We start from the raw sequence: 26,540 nt of genomic DNA, 5'->3' as shown, positions 1-26,540 counted from the left end.
GCGCCACCAGGGAGGGCCCAGGGATGGCACTTTCTGCCCCTCGGAGTACAACTTGGCTCTGCCAGAGACCAACTTCCAACCTAGAACCGGCACGGCCGCAAGGGCTGGAAGGGCAGCGGTGCTTGCTGCCACGGCACGTGGGGGCTGCCGTCACCAGCACCGAGGCGCGATGCAGCACCAGCCCCGGCGAATCAGCCACACCTGCCCCTGCTGGTCGCCGTGCTACTTCCACTGAAATGTTACGGGGCCTAGAATTCAAGCTGGAAGGATCTTTGCAGGGTGTGAGGCGCGAACTCCCCAACAAGACAGGTGAAACCTCATCCGCCCGGGGTGCTGCCTCAGCCTGAGGTCGGCGCCCACGGAACGTCTGCAGTGGACACGTGCTCGGTAAACGTTCTGCAGGAGCCAGGGTGACGCCGCCTGCTACCAGCACATTCTTCACCCCAGCTGCTAGCTGCACTTCAGCCGGCAGCACCACACCTGTCCTCCAACGAAAGGCAGCGCAGCAAGCCAACCACCCCCCTAGGTTCCGTTAGTAACAATGACTCTGGTAAACGCAAAAGGCCAGTGTTGACTTCGCAGACTGCTCCGTGGGCACTGAAGAGAAGCCGGGCTGCTCAACGTAATCGGAGAGCTGGAGGGGGCGAGTCACTGCGGCAAGCCTGTGTTGGCCGTCGGCGGCGTGGTTTTCTTTTGCACCTCAGAATCTGTGCTTCTATCACAGCAATACAACGATCTCCACCAGGTGGGGAGTCAGGCTCCTGTGGCTTCAAATCTGGTAGCCCCTTCTGAAAAGGCCCTGCTGGTGTCTAGGAGAGCTGGGCGCTGAGAAGCCACATCCAGGAGGCGGGGCTGCCCTCTGGACCTGTTCTTCCCGGGAAGCGTGGCCGTTCTGAGGCCTGTTCACCAGGATGCAGACACGGGTCCAGGCCCACGGGTAAGAGGGTGTTCCAAGCGCCCTCGTGGTCCCAGTGATAGGTAGGAAAGAAGGTGCAGCTGTCAGCACTGACACTTTCTGGTGGGCTCAACGTGCTTGAGAAGCTTCGGCCACAAGATAGCTGCGGCCTGAACCCACAGAATCCTGAGAGCCCCATGGCGACGTGGCTGAGTCCTCCCCCTTTGCTGCCATCTGTGCCCAAGGAAGACCCATGCCGTGTCCGAGATGAAGGCCTCTCCTCTGGTCAGAATGGAATGGACGAGCGGCCGTGGACCCCAGAGCCCAGGCCAGAGGTCAAGAGCTAGCTTGAGTGAGCAAGAAGCCCTCAGACCGTGAGGGTGACCTTCAGAAGGGGCCCCGGGGCCTCACAGGGCCTCTCCTTCATTACACTGTTTTATAAGGCTGTCTACAAGTTCCCGAAGCAGGCAATACCTATGCTAGAAATACGCACACACTACCGTGCTGGAGTCAGGCAAGCAAACAACAGTCATCACAATAAAAGTCTCAATCATGAATAGAGGGGGCGAATATCAACATCCCAGGGTGACCCAGAACCCCAAACAAGAACGCCTATCTTGAAGACAGTCCTGTTTAAAGGCTGGAGCTGACATTTTCAAATTTGATATCTATAGTTAATCTTATCATCAAAACCCAGCTCTACTCCCGCTCTGCTACAGAATTCCTGGCGACTGTGGCTCATCCCTTCAGCTGTTCCTGTGGTTGCTGGATCGCGGGGTTTCTGATGTCTTTCCAGCTTAGAATTCTATCTGGGGAGATAACTTTTCTCAAGCCAATGATTAAAAGAAGTTTACATTACACTACTTCTCTTTGTGGGCAAAGAAGAAACAGATGTTCCATAAAAGCTGTTTTCTGTGCCCTCGTCCTGCTTTCCTGAAATGGGGGAGTGGCTGGGCCATGACATCCACGCGCTGGCCTGCCAGGCCACAGGTCATGCCCACTGCTGAGGGGACCAGGGCGACCTGCTCCCCTGGCAGCATCTGAGCACACGATGATTTTGAACTATGCATTTGTTTATTTCAATTCAAATTTTCACAGATTGAAAGATTGCATGATATCAGAGTCAATTTTCGTAGGCAGTTCACAGCAAAGATTTCTTATGAAAAAGAGACAGACAGGGATCATTCGGTCTGCAGACGCAAGCGTGTCCTGCACACCAGGCCCACGCGACTCTGCCCGAGCAGCAGGTGTCCTGAGCAGCAGGCGTGGGACACCCCCTCAGCGAGGCCTGATGCTGCAGGAGCTGCAGGAGAGGGCTCCCGTGGGCAGAGGTAGGTGAGTGGACGCTGTGGCACAAGGGCTGGGCTTGCTACCTGAAGAGGGGTGTTCCCCTCACCAGGGAGTGAGGCCTAGCCATTCTTATGCAAATGACTCGGCTCAAGTTTGCTCCAAGGCACCCAGGGTGTAAAGGCTTTTTAGAAAAATACACAGAAACAAGTAGACTTAAAAAAGGGAGTTAGTTCTCAAAGGAGGTGCCTGCTACTGCTGTCCCTAGTCTAGCTAATTCCCATGGATCACAAAGCAGGTGAAGGGCAGCAGCGTGAGCTCGGGCACCCGGCACGGCATGCGGGGCTGCTGGCCCTGCCGGCAGGCTCTGCCCGGCCCGCTGCCATGTCACTTGTACTTGTAGTAGCCTTCTCCAGTCTTCTTGCCCAGCTTCTTCTCTGCTACCAGCTTGTTCAAGGACGAGCTGGGCTGAAACAAGGGGTTCTTGGAGTCCATCTCATGCCAGCCTGTGGAGAGGAGGGAGGGCGCTAAGTGGAGCAGCGCTGGCTGCGCTGTGAGGCCAGCCAAGCCCAGGCGCGTCTGGGACGGAGCATGGGGAGGAGAGGCCTTCAGAGTGGCCACAAGCGGGGGCAGCCGCCGTGGCTCCAGCACCCTGCTGTCCACCAAGCCCTTCCTGGGAATTGCTGTCACCGAGGCTCAAGGGCACAACCGGAAGCCGTTCGCCGGCCAGTGGACCCCTCAGCAGCACAGGGACCGACTAGCCGAAGAGTGAAAATTCTGACTGCCTGCACAGGGGCTGCCTCCTTCAACCGGAACCCTCCCTGCGCCTTCCAGATACAAGAGCAGTCCTTCCGGACCGTTAGGGACCCTCCACATGCAGCCCAGGCAGGCCGGTCTGGCAATGACTCTTACTCCATCTCTGGAAGCACTGCCGCCAGATGGAAGCCATCTTTGTTAATGGCAATGTGTCCCGGCCACGGGGGGCGTCACACAGACCACAGCGCACCCACGTGAATTTGCTGACTCTGACACTGGGCGGGGCTATGTTCCAGGAACCATCCCGCATGCAGAGGGCAAGGACGTCCCTTGCTGTGTTTGCTGTTTCCTGTGGCTCTAATTACTTCAACATGAAAAGCTAAATAAAAACTACCCTTGAGGAGACAAGAGACAGTCACATGTCCCCTTCTGTGCAGCTTTCACTGGTGGGGGAGGAGTCGGCGCATCCTCCTCAGGCCCCTTACAATTTCTGCTTACAAACCTTACACTTGATGAGCGAGAGACGACCTCATCTCCACTAAGGACAGAAAAGAGAGCACGCCAATCCTACCGTCCACGATGAACTTGGTGGTGTCCAGTCCCACGTAGTCAGCAAGTTCAAAGGGGCCCATCGGGTACCCGGCTCCCAGCTTCATGGCGACGTCAATATCCTCCTTGGACGCGTCACCTAAGGAGAAGGGGCAGCCTGAGTCACCACCGAGTTTCCTACATTCTGCTTGTCATGCAGCCAGTCCCAGATTTCCTGGATTTTCGCGTGTTGCACGACCAGAGAACATCTGCAGCCGGAGGTACTTCCAGTGTGGGTGAGCTCGCTCCTGACAGCGACAGGGTGCCTGACAGACACATGCTGTCCCAAGCTGTCCCGCCAAGCTACTCTGTGGATTGAGTCCTGCCCCTTCCGGAAACCCCAAGACACCGTAGCAGGCTGGGGCTTCCCGAGGGCAGGAGGCTACGAGAACAGAGCATGAAACTACAGCTTGCTTTTTATTAAACGTGGGGTGGGCTTTTAATAAAAGAACAAAGCCATACGACTTTGTATATGCTGCAGGTATTACACGTGCGTTCTTCCTTTCTGGCTGTCGGGATTTTATGAGCAGTCCCAGCAAATCACATCCACGTATACCTTTTAGACCAGATGTGTAAAGAAAAGCCAAACCCTAATTTCAGAGCTGTAGTGTGAACTGAAGTGTCTTGAGTAGATGGAGACAAGAGCCACTGTTTGTTTTCCTTGGAATCTTACCCTTAACACATTGTCCCTGGCCCAGGAGAGGTCTTTATGGAGAACAACCTGTCCCTGCTCCCGGAACAGACACTGTAACAAGGGGCTATCTATGTAGAAACTTGTTCTAAAATGTAAAGAAAAGTCCCCTTTTACAAAGCTGAGTGAAAGGAGAACACATTCAGGTACTGAGAGGATTTCCCACATGAACATTCAGATTGCAGGCAGGGTAACAGGGCTGCATTTTTAAGAAGCACACGAGGTCCAAAGTGATGCCAAAGGCCTTAAAGGCAATTCAGGCACTAAACCCAGACTGGCTTTCAGACGACATCACTGCTTCTCCAACGACTCACCCACAAGACCTGGCAGCACTTCTAGGCAGTAGGAAACCAAAGAGCAAAAAGACCTAGGCCCGGGCTCCCAGGCAGCCTCTCGTTTCCACTCTGATGTCCCACACACTCGAGGCCCGGCAGGGCCAGGGAGAGCCGGCAACAGCATGAGCACCGCGGGACAAAAGGGCACCCACACAGCCAGCGCGGCAGGCCCAGGAAGACCCATCTCTGCTCGGACAGGACAAGGGGCCCCATTCACGAACCCACCAGCCCTCTTCAGGCCCAGAGGACGGAGCCCCACGATTGCCAGGGAGGCTAGTCCCGAATTCTGAGGGGCAGCAGGAACGAGAAGGAACAGGTATCCTATCTGGGGTGTGGCCTCGCAGGTGATGGCCAGAGTCCAGGGATGCCAGGCCTCTCTAGCTGGGGCGGCCTCACCGGGATGGCCTCCTCTCAGAGCCTGGCACATGCTGTGCTCAGACAGACCGCCTCAGCCTCAAGGTCAGGACCCCGTCTGCTCATAGCCTCACGTATCCATGGGTTCCTCTGCCACGGGCCGTGTCCGCAGGTGAGAACAGGCAGGCACCTCACAGCACCACGGCGCCTGACCTGGCCGCTCCCTGCTCGCCAGCACTCTCCCCTCTGTCAGCACACCTGAGCCCCGCACTGCACCGGCTCTCTCTGGAGATGGCCACAGACACCACCAGCAGGGGAAGGAATGGGCACCTGGCTCCGCACCACATGCCAGAGCAGCGTGCAGTGGCCCGGTTCAGCTCTGCGCAGGCCCGAGGGGGGACAGGGGAAGACGCGGCTGCTCATGAGGGCGGCCGCCACGGGGACCCACGAGCCCAGCGAGGGACCAGGTGCGGGCGAAGCGCAGAGCACCTTTCGGCTCAGAATCAGATGCAGTGCACGTGGGCAACAGAGCCCAGTGGCCGATTCAGGCAAGAGTGACACCACGTGCCCTACTGCGAAACACCACTCTAACAAACCCGTCTTTCAAGGCCTGGGGACGCCTCCCCTTCCTGGGCGGTGTAATGAGGCATATTTGATGACAGGTAAACACAGAAGTGCCGTTGGCTCTTGTAGCAATAGAAAGGCAAATGCTTCCCTAAACCACAGAGAAGTTTTAGTATTCAAGGCAGACTGTGAGGAGGCCAATGCGCTCCCCTCTCTGGGGAGGAGTGGGGAGCAGCGCAGAGCGAGCGCTTGGGAGGAGTAACTGAAACATCAGGCCCTGCTCACCGGGTGGGTGTCGGGAAGGGGGGCGGGCAGTGAGTGTGGAGGGGCCCCCACACTGACCTCAGACAGGGGCCTGGAAGGCAGACCCACGTTTCAAGACCCACGGTCACCTTGCAAGCTCCATAGCAGGAAAAACCACTTTGTTGACCAATAAGTGTCGACAACATTCTAGACCATTCTTAAGGTGTAAAACACAGCATCTCAGTGTCACCCGGGAAGGCCTCACCGGTACGAGGAACGTCCTGCCCACAGGTAACACTTTAAAGATTCCTTAGCCCATGACGTTTCCATTACTGCTATTGTAATGAGCCCAGGATATAAAACGGGGTGCCCATGCCATCGCTCTGCTGGCCTGTGGGAGCTGGGTCCCATGTCTGGGCCCAGAGACGTGACGGGATGCAGGGTGCATTCTCCCCACGTGTGATTGGTCCTGAGCATGGGGAAGGGAGTAGGCCGTGAGGCGCCTACCTCGCTCGTACAGCCTGATGGCCTCCATGAGGTACGGCACCAGCAGACGGTTCACAATGAACCCCGGAGTGTCCTGTTGGAGAAACACAAGAGGCAAGCCAACCTGACTGAGTTTCTGCTGTCCGCGTTCTCTCATTGGGTAATGCTACCAACTTTCATCAAGTGATGCCTTTTCAAAACCTGGTCTAGTCTTCCTGCACTGCCTCATTTCTGCGCCATATGGCGATGGTGGCTCATCCTGCAATTATAGGACTTAAAACAAAACAAAACAAAAAATCAAACTCGTGCCCTTGGGGCATGCATCCCGAACTAAAGGCAGACTAAGACATGTCATCACAGGGACAGCCTGGCCTGCGGGCAGCACAGTGGACCTTCTGGCCTCTCCTGTCCCTGCACATTCGCCAGAGAAGACTGTTCTCCTTACCCCTCCCACTTCCCTTTCAGGAACAACAGCTTCCTGGCCTCCCTGGGGCCCTTCTCATGTGCCTCAGGATTTCCTGACTTCCAAACAGGACAGATGCAGGCTGGGAACAGGAGCAGGTCCAACAGGCCAGGAGCCAGGGTCCCAGGTGGACACTGGACTAGCCTCGTGCAGACACCACCCAGATGAAGACCTCCTCATGGACTGCCTCCACCCACGTGGCTCCTCCTGGAGGGCCTAGCCTGCGATCTGGATTCCACGTCCCCATCTATTTGGAGGCTGGGGTGGGAGGGATACTGTCGAGTTATCCGAGGTGTCTATTATGGGGGTGGTAGTCATGTGACACCGCTCCACTCAGCAAGTGGGGGCCTCTCTTATCAACAGACTGACCTGCTGCAGGCCAAACGCCCACGCTAGCCCTGGGGCCCATGCCCCCGCACAGCGCAGGCAGGCGCCTCATCCGTCATGCCTGCGTCACTGACATCATCAGGGGTCGGAGGGCTGACCTCACGGGCTGTGACCCGGACGCTGGACCGCCCCTCCTATACCACCACAGGACACTCACACAAGCCCATCTTCAGTTTGCCCAAGAGTATGCTCATGAAACGGTGACGTTACGGCTAGGCCGGAAGAGCTCTTCCCTTTCAGGGAGCCCCTCCTAGAACAAAGGCACAGGCGCAGCACACGCCGCGTGGGGCCCGAGACGGAAGGGCCTCTGTGCGCGGACCCGGGTGGAAACGAGAACACCACCTCCCGCAACAGTTCGTAACACGGTAGAGTGCAGAAGTCGGCAAACACTCGCACTTACAGAATATCCCTTAGGACGACAGCGTCGGCCAGGAACAGTATCGACACCAGGATTCCCCTTTCTAAGAACATTGAACAGCGCTAAAGACGCAGGCAGCGGCTCGTAACACTGCACGGTGTAGAGAGGCACCATCCTTTGCTGCGGCCCTCTAAATTGGTGACTGTTCACCTCACCTTCTTCAAACTCCTGTTACCTCCACGGCACTTACTGTGTGCCGGGTACCAGCTAGCACTTTAGAAACAGCTACGTAAGGCAGAAGACATGGGCACAGAGCGGCTGAGTCACTTGCCCAAAGTGGCCCAGCTCGTAGAGGAGAGTCACGGGGCAGCGTTCCCGTGACAGCACTGGTGAGCGGCTGCTGCGCGGACCGCAGGCCCTGCGTGCAGCACGCACTCTGGGTGTGGCTGAAACATCTGCGTGCCAGTCGAGAGAAGACTGACCGAGGAAGGCCCCGGAAGCCCGGGGCCAGAGAGGATGCGGCAGGGCAGGCGCCCACCATCAGGCCGCCCCGCCCGCCCTGCATGTGCTGCCATCATGCTGTAGCACAGCAGCCTCTCCTGTGAGCAAGAGTCCGCACACTGGCTTGGCCCTGCGCCCCAAACATGGGTCTCTGGAACGCCACAGGGGCTGTAGCTGACACAGTCATGAACCATCATTGACCAACAGCCACGACGGTCAGGAGGCAGGGCCCAGACAGAATATGGAGAATTCTACTCTGGGCTCCATCCTGACATCAGCGGCTGCCAGGCCAGGGGCCCAGCTTGGCACTGGCTGGCTGCTAAGCACTAGGAAGGAAACCCTGCTTGCCCTCATGGCAGCCCTCACATAAGCAGGATGAGCCAGAAGCGGCCTGGGCCTGATCACCCCTCCCCAGCCCCCAGCGCTACCTTGCAAGACACAGGATGCTTTCCCAGGGCCTTGCTGAAATCTACCAGAGACTCAAACGTCTTCTTGCTGGTCATCGGGGTCTTGATGACCTGGAAATGTGAAGCAGAGCAGAGTGAGGACCGCGAGGCAGTGGTTTCAAGAGAGCAGTGCAAAGCAGCGAGAGCAGAGGGCACAGCACAGGCAGCGGGCCCTTCCAGTCAGGACAGAAGGAAGGCTCATGGCCCCAACTGCCCACTTTAGGACAGAAGAAATGACAGATGCCCAAGGTCAGGGCTAATGGTGCACACGCGTGCATCTGTGGGGTCGTTCAGGCTCCGTCCCTGGCAGAAACAGAGACACTATCTTGACATTCAGATGACCTTGAAATCACTCTCCTGGTGTGCCGAGTCTGCTGTGACCCTGTCAGGGTGTGGCCATACAATGAGACAGAGGACCGCCAAGGGGGTGCGGGTCAGCCCACTCCTCTGGCTACAGAGAAGCGGCCAGGAAAGTCAAGGGATCTCCCCGAGTCAAGGTGTCAGGCTGAGCTGAGTGTCCATCCAGCCAGCAGCCTTCCCCAGTGGCACCCCAAAGCAGCAGCTCTCGCTTCAGGACCGATGCGGCCTGCCATGGCAGCTTTCCACTCCAGCAGCAGTGGCCAGGAGCACACCCCAGGAAGGATCCTGCCTTGGGGGCTCCTGGGGGTGCAGTGCACGGTGGGCTTGCTGCCCCGGCTCCAAGCACCCCACTTGGCCGTCAGCTCTCAACAAACACTGGGGGCATTCACCAGTCAGGAATTAGATTTTGGAAATTAAGAGGCCCAGGCGAACACAAACTTAAATTATACATAAATATATGTAATTTAAATGCCCCTTAGGACCTTCGACAAGAGTCAACGCAAACAGGCTTGGCTTCTACATCAGACCCTTTATATGCGCTCAGGCAAGTCACGTCGGCCTCCACACCTCATCTGTCTTCTGTGAAATGGGGATAATGAAAGCTGACAGGTCCCCCACCCCCGTAAGAGGGCCGAGGGCTTAATGAGCTCTGTCTGCGCAGGGATGAAAGGTGCCGTCTAATGGAGAGAATTACCATCACTGGGGCCCTAATGGGATCCTGGAGAGGGGGTGGGGCGTGTAATGACACCAGGACGGAGTGGAAACAGGAAGCATCCCCTGAAGATGGGGCTGAGGGGGGTGGGGCCAGAAGCGGCTCTCAGGCGCCCATCAAGCAGCACAGCTATTCAAAGGACAAGAAGTTTCAGAGCCAGAGACGAGCTGCAAGCTGCGACAGCGCTGCGAACCCTGGCACGTTGCAGGGGTTTTCTCAGCAGCGGTATCAGCAAAGCTCCTTTAACAGGAGCCGTGCGTACCCTCAGGCACACCTATGCAGTCATTCCACACATCCCGGGGAACGATATTTACTTATATATGCAGTTCCCAGAGAATGTTCACTTCTGAGACAATTCATGATGGGACTCACCATCAATAACACAAAGGCCTACAGTTAGAGAGGAGAAACTGCCTAGCGAAGAGCCCCTCCAAAAGGCATTTTCTAGAAAATGCTAACAGTTGTTAAGCATGAGCTGTTAACAGACAACATGCTACATTACCAAAGACATAGATGGGCATTATTAGATGAAAGCAGTCAAAATTATTATTAGAATTTAAGTCAATTTACATAGAATGTCTTCAAGTCCAAAATACACATGTGAATGATACAGTAACTATAAAAATTGATTAGCTCTTGACTCCTGAAATGTGGAAAGTTCCATTCTACTTCTTTGCTCTTTTCTGTGTTTCTTCCACCCCTTAATCCCCCAACTTCTCAGCAACAGCTTTGGAGGATGGGGCCAAGTGAGAAGGGCTGGGCCATCTGAGCAGAAAGGCACTCTCAAGATGAAGATTCTTGAGTCAACTGTCAACTTTGGAGAAACTGTAAAGTACTGTCATCCCTCAGAGGACGCTTATATCTGTCCCAGGGGTAGGGTTGAGGGGTAACAGCAAGCCAACAGCTCCCCTTCGCCTTCCCAGGTCCTGGGGGCAGCCTGGCTCTACGTCCCCCACACTTCGCATGGCTATAACTCTTCAGCCTCAGAACAAATGCTACTTTAATAGCGGCTGCTCCCCAGACCCTATAATTAGCCCCCTGTAAAAGGCAAGTTGCCACAGCTCATGTGCAAATTGCCTACTGTGACTCCATCCCCCTCTCTCCCCCCCAAGACTCCAAGCAAGTCAGCAGACGCAGCCCGGACAAGAAGGCCGGGCAGTCACCCTGACGCCCCCCCCCCCCCATGGCGGCTTTTTGGGCCAAGAGGGTCAAGGCTGTGGGAGCTGCTTCAAAAGCTCTCATCACACCACACAGGAGAACATGGCGCGGCTGTTGGCCCTGTTACAGGCGGCAAGGCGGTACAGTCCTGCAGGGGTGTCTAATCACAGCCCTGTGCCAGAGGCAACAAGCCCTCCCAACCAAATGAGCCTGGCCGGCTGTCCTCTCTGGGGTCCGCAAGCCATTGGTCTCTAGCGCCTCCTGCCTGACGCTCAACAGCCACACAGACAAGTCTATGACAGCCTCCTGGGCATCACTGGTCAGGTCTAGGAAGAGCAGGACTAGGAAGACCCAGGTACAGGCGCTCTTTTCCCTCGGGGCAGCGAGGACAGGCTCTGAGCAGACACATGCAAGCACCCAGTGGTCCCTGCAGTAGGTGCCCAAGGCGGGGAGAAGCAGATGGGAGCAGGCAGATGCGAACACGCAGACAGGCATGAGCAGTGGGCATAGCAGCGGCACGCACACTGTTCGAGCAGACAACACTCACAGGCAGGCATCCACCAACGGACACGCACGTGCAGGCACCCACTGACCTCTACCAGCTTCATCATGGGAACAGGGTTGAAGAAGTGGAGCCCGGCAAACCGGTCCTGCCTGGTGGTGGCGTTCGCGATGCTTGTGATCTGCAGAGAGGAAGTGTTGCTGGCGAAAATGGTGTGTCTGCAAGAGAGGTGAGGCGTGTCAGGACAAGCCCACCTTTGAGCACGGCCAGGACCACTCTCGGGCAATGGCAGTCCCAGCTTGGGCTTCACCCCGGGAAACATTTCGTGACAATGCGCAGTCATACCGGAGGCAGAAGGCCAGGCGCCTGGCTCATGTTAATGAAGTAAAGTTAATGTCACTAATTTGCCTGTTTCAAACACATACTTAATCTTTACCAAACTTAATTTTAGGGAGCGGAATATCTCCTGTCTGTTGTAGTTAATATTCATGATACACGACCAAAAAGGAGGCAGCTACTTTTAAGCAACCTCAGACAGAAAGCGAACCTCACTGACCAAAGACTAACTAGAGGAGAGGGTGCTGGAAGGATCCTGGACGCAGAGTAAACAAGGACCTGGAAAGAGACACCCGGATCCTTGACTATGCAGTAGGTTCATTTTCTTTCCTTAATATGCAGGAATTAAGATCGTCTCCTCTTAAGCCAAAATTTTACTTTTCCATTGAACTGGAGTTAAAATGAAAACAAACAAACAAAAAACCCCAAGATAGTTCACACGAGGTGGAGGGCCCATAGGCAGGATCGGGGAAGAAGGAGCATATAGATGGCATACACGTAGTTCAAGGTATTCTGCTCACACAACCTCAAAAAAGGCAGTGCCATCTTCTTTTGTGTGTATAAAATATAAAACCAGTGATAATAAAAATGCTATTCTGACTTAAGGCAAAATTAATTTTTAGGACTATGGCAAAGGCCAGGCCCACCAATCTTTCCACAGGCAGGATGACTATGCTCTCCTGCAGCGCCACCTTGTGGAGACACCTTGCAAAGCAGCCAAAGGCAATCAGAAGCACAGCCAGGTCGGGCCCAGGGCTCTGCTGTTGGGGGGGGGGGGTCGGGGGGGGGGGGGGCTGCTCACCAACCAGAGGACACTAAGGGGTTGGTGGGGCCAGCGAGTGGGCATAGAAAGCCAGGGTTTGGGACAGCGGGGAGGTAAGGGTGGCCACTCCCACCTTCCTCAAGCAAATGCCAACCGTGCCAACTTGAGGTCAGATGGAGAGACCTTTACTTTTGAAGAACTTGACAGTTTTCAAGTGTGGGGATTCTAGTTTTCTGGCTAGTTGTAGAACCGGACCTTCAGCAGCAAGCCCCAGAGTCCCCTGGCACAGAAAGGGCGATCGACGAGAGGAGAGGTACACTCGGAACGTGGAGCCCTCTCATGGACGAGCACTGCCCTCAGGAGGTGCAGAGCCCGCCCCCGCCAGGCCTCCAGTTCTCCTCTGGCCCTGCTGGCCACTGCGGGGGGCCCTCCACACCACACAGGCACGACTGGCTGGCCAGGCGCACACCTCGCGCATGCCAAGTCCACCCTGCTCTCTCCTGGACACGCCTGGTCTGGCTGTTGTGTGTTCCCCCTACCACACAGGCCTCACCTCCTACTAGTGGCTCCAGTGGCAAATGCGGGAGGAGTCAGACGTGGCTGAGTGGCGGGGACACAAGGCCACTCGGCCCTGCAATCACAGACTGAGATGGTGACCACTGCCGCACACCTGCAGCTGCAGCTGGCGCGGCCTGTTGTGGGGCCTGCCGGGGAGCGACACGTGACTGTACCCCAAGGTGTATGCCCCCCAAACTTGGCAGTAACGGGGCGATCTCCAATGAAATCAGGAGCGTATGGAGGAGGGCTGAAGGCCAGCCACCAGCCACCCCACGGCGTCCTTGCTTTCACTGAGGTCAGGGTGCGCTGGGGTGGCCTGGTGCAGCAGGCCCTCGAGGGGCCATGTGCACGTGATAGTCCTGAACCAACGCGGCCACCAGGGAGGCCAGACGTCATTTCGCCCAGTCCCTGAGGGGAGCTGCCCATGAGGAAGTAAGGGCCAGCAAAGCGTCCCACCGTGCATGGTCAGGGCAGATTTCCCCATGGCTCTTCCCACTCGAAGCCCACAACCCACAAGAGAGCTCTCTGCCCGTCAGCGTGTTTCCACAGCCCCAGTGTAGCGTGAAGCCCACGCATGTAGGGATCGAATTAATGCACAGGCGACAGGTCTCCCTCCTCGGGAGCAGGGCCCGTCCCGACAGAGGCAGGGAAGCTCTGCGGGGGACGCACAGCAGGCTGGGATGTGAGCGCCCTGCCGGTCACACCTCAATGGTAGCTGCCTGAGGATTTCTGTCACAGGGTCTTCTGATGTTTACGTCAAGGAGGTGGGTGCAGCATGGCCACGCAAGCCACAAGAGAGCCTGAGTCCACTAGGCCACACTGCTGACAACCAAGGGAGGGGCTGAGGACCGCGGTGCCTGGGCACACAACGGGCCACCAGGAGCACTAGCCCAGGCTGCCCGGCCCTGGGAGGGCTGCAGAGCCCCCGTCGCCCTCCAAGCGCCAGGCTAGCCAGCCGTCCGCGGAACAGGCAGCCGCTGCCGGGGGGCCACCCTCCCACCACACCAGGGCTCTGGGGCAAGGACGGGCCACCCGCGGCTGCTGCCAGGAGGGCTCTGCCCCTTCGAGGGGTGACTGCGCCAGGTGACCAGGATCAGCTGGGGCCTCGGGAAGTGCAGGGCACCGCGGATGGAGAACCAAGGGGGCAGTGGAGGCTTGCAGGCAGCTGTGGGCGCATGGCAGACAACAAAGAGCAGTGAGCACGGCCATGCCCGCTGCGGCGTCACCCACCACCGCAGAGGTGGCGTGGCCAGCAGTAAGCAGAGCCCGGGAAACCATGAAGGCGCACCCTCCCCGTGGAAGGCGCGGCCCACACACTGCCTGTGCTGCAGGGACTGGGCCGCCCTCCTGGACCGGCCCACTCCCACGAGGGCGTGCAGGACAGCTAGAGGAGGCTGCCAGGAAAGCAGTGCAGAGAGACTGAACGCAGGTCAGTCTGCGGCATCAGACTGCTCCTGGGGAGGCTGCCCAGGCTGACAAGAGCATCCAGGGCTCACTTACTCAGCGGCAAACTTGTCCAGCTTCTTGAAGAGCTCGTTCTTCACCTTCAGGTTCTCCACGATGGCTTCCACCACCAGGTCTGTGCTGTGGACGACAGCCGCGGAGTCCGTGCTGGTGGAGATGTTGCCTAGGGTCTTGGCCATGAAGTCCTCGCCAGCCTGGGGAGGGAGAGGGAACGCACACTCGCTGGCGCACAGGAGGCTGGAAAGAGGGCAGACAGCCCATCGCCCCCACACCTGAATGGACTGAAGCCCACTGCCACTCGGGGACAACCGCGTGGTGCCCACTGTCCAGACGCCAGACCCCGCCTGTCACAGCCTGCTGTGGGCCTCCCTTGCGGTCCCCTGGGAGGGCCCATCAGCTCTGGCCTGGGGTGCGCTGCTCCGCTGCCTGCCAGTCTGCCCCAGCATGCAGGCAGCTTCCAGGACACTTCCACCTAGTCCTTTCAGGAGGGCGCACTCAGCCCCGCTGTCCACTGGAGGCCATGTGACTCACCCTCGCACAGAACACCAGGGTGCGCTCAGGGGGTAGGACCAGGCACTTTGCCCAGCAGCCATTGAGCCCTTAAAACAGCCCATGCCAGCGTGCTGACGGAGGCCATCCCAGCAGCATGCGGAGCTGAAGGACATGAGATGTGGCACCCCTCCCCAGGCCAGGCCCAGGTCTCTGCCCAGAGGGGCCAGCTGAGCTGGTCACCAAGCGCGAGCCAAACCAGGTCATCTGGGCGTGGACTCCAGCTACCAGACCAGGCTCTTGAAACCACCGCAAGCCCATGATGAGCAGGGCACAGCCCGACCATGAGGTCTGTGGGGATGACAAAGAGCAGTGAACATGGCCATGCCCGCTGCGGCGTCACCCACCACCGCAGAGGTGGCGTGCCCAGCAGTAAGCAGAGCCCGGGAAACCATGAAGGCGCACCCTCCCCGTGGAAGGCGCGGCCCACACACTCCCTGTGCTGCAGGGACTGGGCCGCCCTCCTGGACCGGCCCACTCCCACGAGGGCGTGCAGGACAGCTAGAGGAGGCTGCCAGGAAATCAGTGCAGAGAGACTGAACGCAGGTCAGAGATGCCCGCAACTGCGGTGGGCAACAGTGCTTCCAAGCAGACAGAATTTCTGCTTGGAGAGAGAAATGAGTGTTGCGTAGTGGTGTGAATATCATTAAATTACTCGACAGTGGGGCCGCCCTGGAGGCACCGGGGTTAAAGCACGCGCCATGAAGCTGCCACAGCCACTGCAGCATGAATTCCACCCCTGGTCAGGGAGGTGACCCACAGGCCCAGAGGACCTCGCCTGTCTCCCCGCTGCTCCCCTCTGCAGTGTACTTCAGTCCATCTGCCTGTTCTGCTCCCCACTCCGTCTCTGGGGAAGCCTCTCACTCCCTGCACCTCGGGGCTGTACCCAGTTCTTGTATGCATAAATAAATAAACCTTTAAAACAAACTACTCAACCGTACCCTCATAAATGGTGAAGATGGTAAAATGTTAACGTAATTTAGCCCAAGAGGAAAATGCTAAAAGGCAACCTGAGGGCACCGTGGAGCAAGCGAGAAGCACAGCGCAGCCGGCCGCAGCGCCCTTAGCCTGCACCCAGACACCGCCAGGCCGCGAGGGCATCGTGCTCAGGCCACTGTGCTCGGGGACAAGGTTGACCTTGTGACATGTGCCGCCTTCACGGTTAATGGCAATGGCCCAGTGAGAAAGTGCCGGCACACCAGAGTCCTCACCCTTCCCGGAGCTCAATTCCTGTATCTCACCCCTGAGGCGAAGCGAGAGCACCTCACTGTCTGCTGTCCTCCTAAGCACGTACGTCAAACACAGGCAAGGGGTTATCTAAACCACACGCCGCTGCCCAAGCGCAGCGTTTACTCTGTCTCCGCGGACAGGCCAAGTGCAGGGCGCGTCCGCCCTCGCCCTCTCCCATCGCAGCGCCACCTTCAATCCCAAATTCGCAGAGGACATGGCAGTCGCTGCTGCAGGGGCTTCCTCAACCTCAAGCCCAGCAACACGTCTCTCTGCATGTCCTCTCCTTAACGGGCGCCAAGGAAAGACAGTGGCTTGCTGTCATGTCGCTCAGAGGAACGGGGTGCGCACTCTCACACAAAGAAATCCAAAGCAGCCGGCGATGGTGAGCCTCCCGCTTGCCCTCCGCACCCCGGAGGCTTCCGGAACAGGACATCACCTTTGGGTCATCTGCAAACTTCTTCTTGGCCACTTTCCTCAGGCTTTCCTCAATGCTCTTTTTGGATTTCGCCAGGATGTCCTCTGACTGGTCCACTAACACAACTGTGTGGCCACTTGCTGCAGCAACCTGGAGCACAGGAGAGGGCAGAGATGTCAGAGCTAACAGACTTGCATATTCCCCACAGAATGCACCACCCTGCCTCAGAGTGAGGCCGAGCGAACAGGAAGCCAACCGTGAAAGACAGACGCCTCTTGCCAGGCCCTGATCTCACCCCACCCCGAGGGTGAGCAGTGCCCTCCACAGCTTCCCAAGCCACCTGTCACTCACTCCTGCCCAGAGCTGCCAGGCCCCTTTGGAGCTGCTGAAATGTGAGAATTAAAATCTCCCTCCTCAGCTTCACTGGCCACGTTCCAGGAGTTGGGAGCACTGAGGGTGCAACCCCCCGCCTCTGGGCACGAGCCGCTATCCTGTCAGCAGCTGCCACGGACTCTGATGATGGGGCAGACCCTCCTGCCCCCAAGTGCTAGTGACAAGACCCCTGTGGTGAAAGCAGTTCTTTGGCTCAGACACTTTAGGAAGGCACCACTTCCCCCCACACTACACCTCCAGGGGTCCCAAGGGTATGCTGAGTGAAGGGGCTCCAGCTTTCAAGGAGTCAGCTTCTTGGAAGCAATGACAACTGACTAGGTAGTGTGGCTCCATACAGGTCCCTGCATGCCATGACAGGCAGGTGCTGGGAGGCGCTCTGGGACCCGAGGGCGAGGCATCGCTTGGAAACCATGGGGGCCCAGGGTCAGCTGAGTGAGGCTGCCCAGAGAAGACACTGAGAAGGAAGGGGCTCTGAGCCACCACCACAATGTGCAGTTCTTGAAACTTGCAAACTAACACCAAAGCTGAAGACAAAGAGAAGAAAGGGGAGTACAAAGGCAGAGAGGTTCGAACCCCAAAGCAAGACTTCCCAAGGACTCTCTTTGCGTGATGAAACAGGGCTGGAATGAAGCCAGCTACAAGGCCGTCAAAGGCCTCCCGGGGGAGCTGTGCACAGCTGTGCTGGAGTGCGGGGGACCCCTGCCCAGAGCCACAGCAGGCAGCAGGGCAGGGGGCAGGCGCTCCTGCCTGCTGCGGGATGGAGGCCAGCAGAGAAGCTGCCTGTCCAGTCAGCAGAATTGTGGAGTGAGGGCGGGCGGGTGGGCGGCCGGCCACAGTGAAACCCTGGTCTCCTAAGTACGGCCGCCACCCAAGCCCAGCTTCCCTCTGAGGCTGACTGAGGCAGGACCTCAAACCCTGGGATGCAAAGCTGAATCTCTGCTTCAAGAAATCAAGAAAAACAGCAGAGTAAATTCAGAAACTGCAGAAAAGACAGGCCTGACACCTCTGTGTGCGGAAAGGCCCAGGGCTGGCCTCTGGAGTGGGTGCCCGCGCCCAGCTGAGAGTGGCTTGGGCACCCAGCTTGCTGCCCCTATGGGCGGGCAGGGGCAGGCACAGGCTGAGGAGCCCACTGGGGGTCCAGGCATGGTCTCTCCCAAGTCACGCGAGCCAGCGTTCCCTACGTGCCATCGAGATCCTGGGGTCCCAGCCGCGGGCAGCCCGCCTGTCTCCTCTGAGTGCCCCGCGCGGCCCTCTGTGGTCTGATCTGGCCCGTGCACCCTTCTCCCAGCGCAGTCTGGCCGCACGCCAGGCGCCGCAAGCACGCAAACCTGCAGGCCGGGGGCTGGGTGGAGGCCCTGACACAGCTCGGAAAGTAGGGAAGTCACTTCTAATTCCAAGGGCATTAGATGAGACGGGCACCCCTGGGAGCAGCAGCTGACGATGACAAAGGAGGGCATGGTGTAGGCAGGGGGGAGCAGGGAGCTCCTTGGGGCCTCCCACTTCAGTTCAGGCTCCTCAGTCTGTCAGTCCCTGGAACGCACTTTCACTTCACCCCTGACCTAGACCATGCCAATGAGGCCAGAATCAAGGCCAGAATTCCCCTGCCAGCCAGGGCTCATGTCACTTCAGCAGAAGTCACTTAGGCCTCTGCTACTCAAGGAAGGAATGGCACAAGGTGGGGTGGAAAGAGATGAGGGGGACTGTCTTAAAGGTCAGGGCCTCAGTACCTCAATGAGAAACCCGAAAGGGAAACTGCCCCGCAGTTACCGTGAGGCTCTACATGTGGGTACACTGTGAGGAGAGAGGGAAGAACAGACTCACACGGCCCCCGCCGAGTCCCCCAAGAGCACGAGAGATCGGCCCCTGCCTCGCTTCATGCTGGCGTCAGAATGGGCACCAGAGACACTGGGGGCAGAGGGGGCAGAGGCGCTGTGGGCTCTGGGCGCCGCTGCATTCGGGCAGGGGCGCGGCCGGGCCTACTGCAGGGCTTCGTGTTCAGTCAGCCAGTGAGTCCCCGACGGGCAGAGAGAGGACACAGTCCTTACCCCAGGGCCTGCCACACACTCTGGGAACACGAACGAACACACACACACTTACACTGGATTCCCTCCAATGTCACTAGCCTGTGCCTCCTGTCAAGGGGCCATGGCCAGGCCAAAGGCTCCAGACTCGGTGTCAGTGTCTTCCAGGAGGATACGTGTGTGGAAGGGCCAGGACGGTCACAGACACACTCACACACAGGTCGCTTCTTTAACACACTGGGAAACAGACACATTAGTTGCGCAACCACTAAGGGTCAAAGTTGGGCAAAAGCGCTTCCTGTTCAGGTTTATTAGCTATAGCTAACCAAGCTCGGATTTTCAGAACAGGAAGACACCGAGGCCACTCAATGAGGTGGCTTACAAGCTATGGTGGTCATAAAATCCCTCACAGGAAGAAATACAGGAGGACAGTATGCTGGCTGAACAAATACAGCTGGCTGAGAGGCCAAGGTGGCCAAGGGGTGGGGAAGGCCAGGGGTCTCGTCATCGTGTGGCTGAGGGGCTTAGGGCCTCCGCACAAAGCGAAGGCAGCTACAGCATTTGGGGCTCTAATGGCAGGTGACTTGGGGCTCACTTACTCTTCTTGCAGTGTGCACTGGTACCAGCCATGTCACCCCAACTCTCTGAAGGGAGGGCAGAGCAGGCACGCACCACGTTAAGCAAGTGGCCATTTTCTCCTTTTCCCTCAGACGTGCACAATATGCTGTTTTACAACAAATACGGCTCTTCCCAGCACTGTAATTCGAATGAGCATAGTTCACATTGGCCCACTGAGATGTAAACCTCTGTTGATAGTACAGTAACCCCACACCGTAGGATGGTGGGAACAAGCAGTCTGCAGTGGAAAAAGTGGCTTGTCCTCAGCTCCGTCCCCTGGAGCCCTGCTGGAAGAAAGGCTTTGCCAAAGAGAAGTATTTTTAGACAAGGGTGCCTCAGAGCTATAAAAACAGGCCCAGAGAACAGCACACAAGCCGCGATCCCAAGCACTCTAGCCACAAGGCCCAAGCACTCTAGCTGCACAAACACCACGCGGCAGGACGCTGGCTTGGGTATTTGTGCACACACATTGCCAGACTTGCAGCAACTCCTCTGAGGCAGAACCCGAATGGGGAATTTCTAAGGATGACACCAAATGGCCTGGTGAGGCGTCTGCCTGCCCCCAGAGCGCTGCTGCAGGACGGCTGGGTTCCCCAGCATCACATGGCAAAGTCGTGCTGCTCTCTACATCCTAAGCTCTGACACCCCCTGCCCTCCTCAAGAGTAGGTGTAGGAGTCAGGCTTCCAGGACGGCACCAAGGCCCGCCCTGACGTTCTCAGGATTTGATCCAGGGAGGGAAGAAGCCACAGCTCAGCTGCACCCACCCAGGAGGCCCCTCGGTTTAAGATGGTCTCTGGGTGACTCAGAAAACGGTATTCTAGAGGCTTCAGTCACCACTGCCGCCACAGCCAGCCGGCTGCCTTAAAGGAGTTTGTTTCTTTGGCTGGCTCTGCTTGTAAACTTAAACAGTTCAAAAGCTATTTCTAAAAAGTCTGGGAAAGGTGCCTCTATTCTAAAATGAGAAGTCTGTTGAGTAGTAGGAATTTTTTTTTTTTTTTAAATTCAATAGTTCGGTACTTTAAATAAAACAACCAAGCAATTTCCTCCCTGTCTCCCCCAGGATTCTCTTTCCCTGTGTCCCACAAATCCTGGAAAGGAGAAGGGGTAAACTGGACATGTAGTGTTAGGGGGAAAGGGTGCCCTGGACGAACTCCACAACGGTTTTTGTGGGCTCCAGCCCCACTCTAGACCAAAGCCAGCAAGAGCTGGGAACTACAAATCCCATCATCACAGAAGGGGATGCTGGGCCTGAGGGTGGTGCTTTGTGTAAACCAGACTCGTGGGCCTGGGTGCTCTTGTGCTCTTGGCTTTCACCGGCTCTCAGCGTGCCCCTGGGATCCCAGGTCAGCAGAGCTAGTAGGACACATATACCAATTGATCTCTTTTTCTTCTCCCTAAAATAGTCATTTCTTCATTTCCCCTTCTTTTGCAAATAACCCCTTTGCTAACCTTTGTGTGTCTGCAGTTGAGTCCCTTTCCGCGCTGGGGTGAGCACCCACAGTCAGGCCCCCATTTCATACTCGGGTTGTCCTGCAGCAGTAAATGGGCCCTTTAGTTATACTGAGGAGTCACTGAAAGATACTGCCTGATGGTCAGTGGGCACAGTTTGCTACAAATGCAAAAGGGCTCTGGCCGGCTCTGGCGGGAGTTAACATGGCAGCTTTCCCCAGGAGATTTGCTGAAAAGACCTGGTGAAGAGCCTGCCACAATCCAGGTATCACTGCCCGCTCCCGGAATGGCAAAGGAAGGAGCCGCCCTGGAGGTGAGCCAGACTGTGGTGTGGGTGTGGAGGGGCTGCCCACAACCTAGTTTCAGAACCACAGCAAGACAGGGCAGAAGCCACCTGGAAAGCTGGGGGGTGGCGTGTGGTGGTGGGGGCAAAGTGAAGGAACACAGTGGACTACTAACTCTTAGCAACTGAGTCTGAATCTATTCTGGGAAGAGCATGTCCAGCTGGAGATGGCCAGCAGGTGCTTCTGGCTGAGTGTGGCGATTAGGAGAGGTCAAGCTGGTACCTGCTGATTCCAGACACCCATAGCGACCTCACCACAAGCGGACACACACGTCTCCCCACCGAAGCAGAGGTCAGAGATGCAGGCAGAACTGCGAGGACTGCAGGCGCCACAGACGCAGGCTCCAGGCTCCAGAGAGCACAGACCACAACGCAGACCTGCCAGCCTCACAGAGTGGCCACAGCCAGGAACGAACTGCCTTTTCTCAATTAGTTACTACCTTCAATGACAGGACACCGAGGACCTGGTGTCAAGTCTTAAGTACCAGGCTCTCTTGCAAGTGCTCTAAGTTGAACTCAAAGTGACACCCCAAATTGAGTACACAGCGCACTAAGATTGTCTTTTTCAATAAGCCGCACAGTTATAACCTTAAAGTCTTTAGCACTCGTTGATTCCTCCTTCCCCTACCAAACCTCTGCAAAGTCAGCGCAGAGAATCCTTAAGAAGAGCGGTCACGCTGTCTTGGCCTGCTGGTCCACAACAGCTAATACCTCCCACGGCCAGCCCTGAGCCAGGAGGCCACCTCAGGGCATGCACCTCACAGCGATGGAGGCAAGGAAGAGCCCAGAGAGGGTGAGGGCCTCGTACTTGGTTCCGACAGCAAGGAGAGGAAGACTGGACCCCACCGGCAGCAGACAGGCCAGCCTGTTCCATCCCAGTGTGAAGCCTGCAGGCAGCTGAAATTAGCACAGCAGGAGGACGCAGAATGAATGGAGGGGAGAGGCGCCCACAAGAAACAGGCGTAACCCAGGGGAGACAGAGCGTTGCATGAGGGGTGTGCGTGCCTAGGCAGACACAGGGAAAAGAAAGACAGGTGAGAGGAAATTCGGCGCAGATCACAGGAAACCCCAAACCAGAACAACATGCCGTTTCTGCTCCCCAAGGTCAAGTGTCCCAGAGCATCTCCCCTTGCCAGTCAGCCCTTCCTCTCTTATGCTGCTCCAGGCCCAGCTCAGGGCCCAGGATAACAGAGGCCAATTTCACTGCCCAGGTGTGTCATGAGGAGGACGGGAGACGTGCCCAAGAAAGGAGAGAGCAGCCACGCGGGAAGTGAGGGAAGAGCTTGATGACAGCCCCCAAGTCTCTGCTCGGAAGAAGTTAAATAGCAAGAGTAAGATTCCTCCCACCCAAAAGAACAGTCAGGAGAGCTGCAGCGGGACTGGGCTGGTCCCGAGGCCCTGCACCCTTTCCTCAACGGCAACTTCGGCAAGCTCTGGTGAAGCAGCTTTCAGATGGCCTGAGTCCTCACCAATACTGCAGGGCAACGCCGGGGCAGAAAATAGTCACCAGGACCTCAAAATGTTGCCCCCCCCCACCCCGGCCCTTGTTTCCACAGCCTCAGGAGCTCTCCCTCAAAGAGATGCTGCACTTCTTGCTTCTTAACATGGACACAAAGACAAAAACTTTGGGTGAAAAGAACACTGTCCCGACCCCTTCTCAGTGCCCAAAGAGCTGTAATGCAATGAAAGGAAGGGGTGTCTGAGAGCCCAAAGAAATGCCCCCTCCGCAAGGAGCCCCCGGGGGCCTCACCACTAACTGAACAAAGCTGCCAACTCTCTGGGCTCCGCGGATACAAAAAGGTACCAGACGAAGCAAAGCTGAGAAGACTTTCTCTGTAAACTGAGACACTGCGCAGTCAGCCTTCACTTTCCCCCTTTATGGAACAACTACAATACAAACAACCCATCTGTGTTCCTCTCCCCAGCCTCCCCCCAAGTGTCTCTGCGCCCTAAGTGTCTGGTTGAAGAGAGCAGCCCAGCCAGGCCAGGAGATAGTGAGCAAACACACAAAGCAAGTCAACCTTACTTACTTAAATATTAACCTGCGGCCTGAGGGATTGTTTTTTTTTTTTAATTCAAAGCAAACTAGAGATGACGAGCAAGGCAGATGCTCCTGGAGAAACAAATGTACAAATTGCCTGTGCTCTGATCCAGTGTAATCAGGCACAGACCCTACTCGCCTTAAACTGCCTAATTGCCTGAGAAAAGTGTCAGGCTCCCACAAAAATCGACATTCTTTCACCCTACTCAGCATGAACTGGAACATATGACCAAGCCATTAATTTTTAAAAATTAGAATTGTAAACAAACTGCAGCTTAATTAAAGGTCAACTGACTTCAAAACAGTTAAGGTAAATACATAGCTCTCGGAGGCCCCACAAGGCACTGGAAGGCAAAAAGGCCCTCCCTCTCTCCCGGGGCTCTGGACAAACAAACTGCAGTAACAGTGCCCTTCTGCCCCCAAACTATCCATCCGCATCACATCCAGCACGCTCCGTTTAGTAAGTGCTCCAGGCCCACCTCAGCCAAGAGGACCAGGATGGAAGTGGATGTGAGACGGACGAGGCGGAAAGACAGGCCAGCTAGAACGAAGACACCACCCACAAAGGCAGCTAACACTCTGCGAGCTTCTATTTGGTGCCACATGCCAGGCTTGACAGCAGTCATCCCACCTTCCGCATTCCCACAAGGCTGGGACGAGTGCTGCCTGCTTCAGGGGTGAGCAAACCCAAGCACAGGGGAGAAGCAACATCCAGCTAACACCGCCCTCTTAAGAGGCCAAGCCAGAATCAGGACATCCCATTCAGTTCCCCTCGCTGACCTGGAGCCAATCTACATTCAAAGCACATCAAATGTCAGGAGCAAAAAAGATTTACTCTGTGCCAACTGCTGCCAGTCGGGGAGCATGGAGAATGAGCCCTCCGGCCTAGAACCTCACATTGCGCTGGCCAGAGTGCAAAGGCAGATCAGCTAAAGCTCAGGGACACCTTGGTCCCAGCGCACAGCCAGCACATTTCTTCAGGAAAGGGGGCCCAGCCAGGGTGAGAATGAAGTGGTCGGAGTGCCGAGGCGCTTTCAAACTGCAGTGTGGAGTCAGACTGCTCTTCTTCATGACCTTGCACTATAAGCACTTCTGGTTTTATTTACTTTAAAAGTGACAGTTCCATGTTGTTTCTAAGCTGTGAGACAAGTGCCCCCCCCACCCCTGAAGTCTGAGTAGGTACCCCCTGGACCAGCTCAAGGACCAAAGTCTGAATCCACAAGTCTGTGTCCCACCCAAGCGGAAAGCTCCTCCCTGCTCCTTTCCCTGAGGGACATCCCACCAAGAAGGCCACACCCATCACCATGGGGCTACCAATGGCCTCGCGTGTTCAAGAGCAGAGTGAACTGGGTTTTGTAAAATTAGACACTAAAGAGTTCGTAATCACTTTCATGATGTCTTCCCAACATCAATGGTTTCTGGACCAGCTTCCTATACTGTTGCTGGAGCCTTATGCTGCAAAAGGGTGTATGAGGGTCACTATGAGGGTTTTGAAATGGTTTAAAAACAAATACATTGCTTTCTGCCTGCCCATAACAAAGCCACTCTCACAGCCAGGGTGCATTTCAGAACAGCAGGGGAGACCAGTGAGCTCAAGCTAGACCCTCCAAAACTCCAATAACAATGTGTGAAACTATTAGGTTAAAGAGACTGCCTCCTTGGGTGTTTGCAGCAGATTATGAGAGAACACAACTCGGCACCCAGGACAATGTAAGTCCAGAAACACTATCTCAGAAGAGAGAAGAAACACACTGAAAGTCGGAAGATAAAAAAAATCGCTCATGAAGTATACAGGTCGTAGGAGAAAATGCAGCTGAATGTGCAGCTGAAAGTGTGGTCGCAGGAGACAAGGAAGTAATAGAGGTAAAAGATCTTTTTAAAAGCAAGCTGGGGTTGGTGAACTTGGTTGGAAGTAGCCTCTGCACGTAAGTACTCTCCTGAGAAAAATCAGACTACCTGCCCCCAATAATGCGACCTGCAGGGGGCTGAAATGCTGACTTTTAATCTGCTAAGAGGAAAGTCAGCAGTAGGAGCAGGGGTGCAACCGCTACAATTACGTTTTACAAATGCAAGGACCACAGCAACCCGGTACTGGACGGCACAGCTGACCCTTCACCTGTGCACTGGGGCACTGGCCAGGTGGGGCGCGAAGACTCCTCTCCCATTCTCGCCTGTGCGCACAGCGCTGCACAAAGTGCACTAGGTCAAAGGTGCCGGGGCCTCTCCAGATCTGATTAGTGACGGTGTGCGGAGTGCCACAAAACTAAAGACCATTCTCTGGAGCCCAGCAAGCCACGGAGGCAGCGCCGAGAGAACGTCAGGAGCGCTGCAAACCGCTGCCAACGATCGCAGGATTTTTAACACGAAGAGTAAAACGACAACTGCTGGCGGACGGGTTGTCTGGCCGCCCAGTCCGGGCAGGGGAAGCTGGCTCGGAGCCCGCCCCCACAGTGCACTCCGGGCGCCCCCGGCCCGGGGCGGCTGGAACGTGACCCCAAGGACACAGAGGCCGCCGGGCGGTGGGGGTGGGGACGTGGAGACTCCCCGGCCCCGAAACCGCGACGTTCCAGCCCTGGGGCCGGGACCCAGCGGCCCGAGCTCCCGGCGCTGCGGGCCCCGCACCCCTGGGGGCCCAAACCCTCGCCGGACCCCCGCCCCCGGGCCCAGGAGGGCTCGCCCCCACGGCCGGCCGGACGCCGCCACGGCGGCCCCCGCCCGCGCCTTCCCCTCAGGGGGCTCACCTGGGCGATGCCCGCGCCCATCAGCCCGGCGCCGATGACCGTCACGTGCTTGACCATGATCTTCTTCGCCGAGGCCGAGGCCGAGGCTGAGGAGGACACGGAGCGCACGAACTGCCTGGTCACGAAAGCCATGACCTGACGGGGAGGCGGCGGCGGCGAGACCCGCGGAGGAGGCACCGGCGGCGCAGCGCGAGCGGGCGAGCTCGGGGGCGGGACCTGGCGCGCTCCCGGACGTCACGCGAGGCGGGGGCGGAGACTCGCGTCCGCTCCACCCATTGGCCCGCCCGCGGGGCGCGCGGGCTCACGTGGGCGGGGCCTCCGGGCTCACGTGGGCGGGCGCGGCTCCGCCTCCCGCGCGGGCTCTGTGGGGACCCGCGGGTCCACACGCTGACGCGAAGCCGGGTGAGTCGCCCTACGTTTCTGTCAGTGCAGCGGCGCGGAATGCCACCGCGGCCCCAGCCGGCTACGCCACACCGCCTTGTAGTGAAGACCCACCTGAGCCAGGTTAAACCCTCGCTCGTGACGCGGTGCC

General features: G+C 57.1%; 1 protein-coding gene across 1 annotated transcript; it reads right to left on the bottom strand.

Annotated features, from left to right (window-relative positions):
- Nucleotides 1-1,935: 1,935 nt before the first annotated feature.
- HADH (hydroxyacyl-CoA dehydrogenase) lies at nucleotides 1,936-26,201 on the bottom strand. Its single transcript, XM_004686604.2, has 8 exons — nucleotides 26,009-26,201; nucleotides 16,423-16,551; nucleotides 14,244-14,401; nucleotides 11,178-11,304; nucleotides 8,337-8,426; nucleotides 6,221-6,293; nucleotides 3,510-3,626; nucleotides 1,936-2,688 (listed from the first exon to the last, which is right to left on the bottom strand). The coding sequence occupies exons 1-8, from the start codon at nucleotides 26,138-26,140 to the stop codon at nucleotides 2,570-2,572; spliced, it is 945 nt and encodes a 314-aa protein (XP_004686661.1). The 5' UTR covers nucleotides 26,141-26,201; the 3' UTR covers nucleotides 1,936-2,569.
- Between the last annotated feature and the right edge of the window lie 339 nt (nucleotides 26,202-26,540).

Source organism: Condylura cristata, unplaced genomic scaffold (genome assembly GCF_000260355.1).
Source record: "Condylura cristata isolate star-nosed mole 26May11 unplaced genomic scaffold, ConCri1.0 scaffold00021, whole genome shotgun sequence".
NCBI lineage: Eukaryota > Metazoa > Chordata > Mammalia > Eulipotyphla > Talpidae > Condylura > Condylura cristata.
This window is presented reverse-complemented; position numbering and strand designations above follow the sequence as displayed.

Bases quoted from the DNA above. Each gene is read 5' to 3' on its own strand.
- HADH (XM_004686604.2), bottom strand. From the start codon at position 26,140: ATGGCTTTCGTGACCAGGCAGTTCGTGCGCTCCGTGTCCTCCTCAGCC. The intron at 16,552-26,008 runs GTGAGCCCCCTG...CCTGTGCTCCAG, and splicing joins TGGGCGCGGGCATCGCCCAG to GTTGCTGCAGCAAGTGGCCA. The intron at 14,402-16,422 runs GTGATGTCCTGT...CTCCCTCCCCAG, and splicing joins AGTTTGCAGATGACCCAAAG to GCTGGCGAGGACTTCATGGC.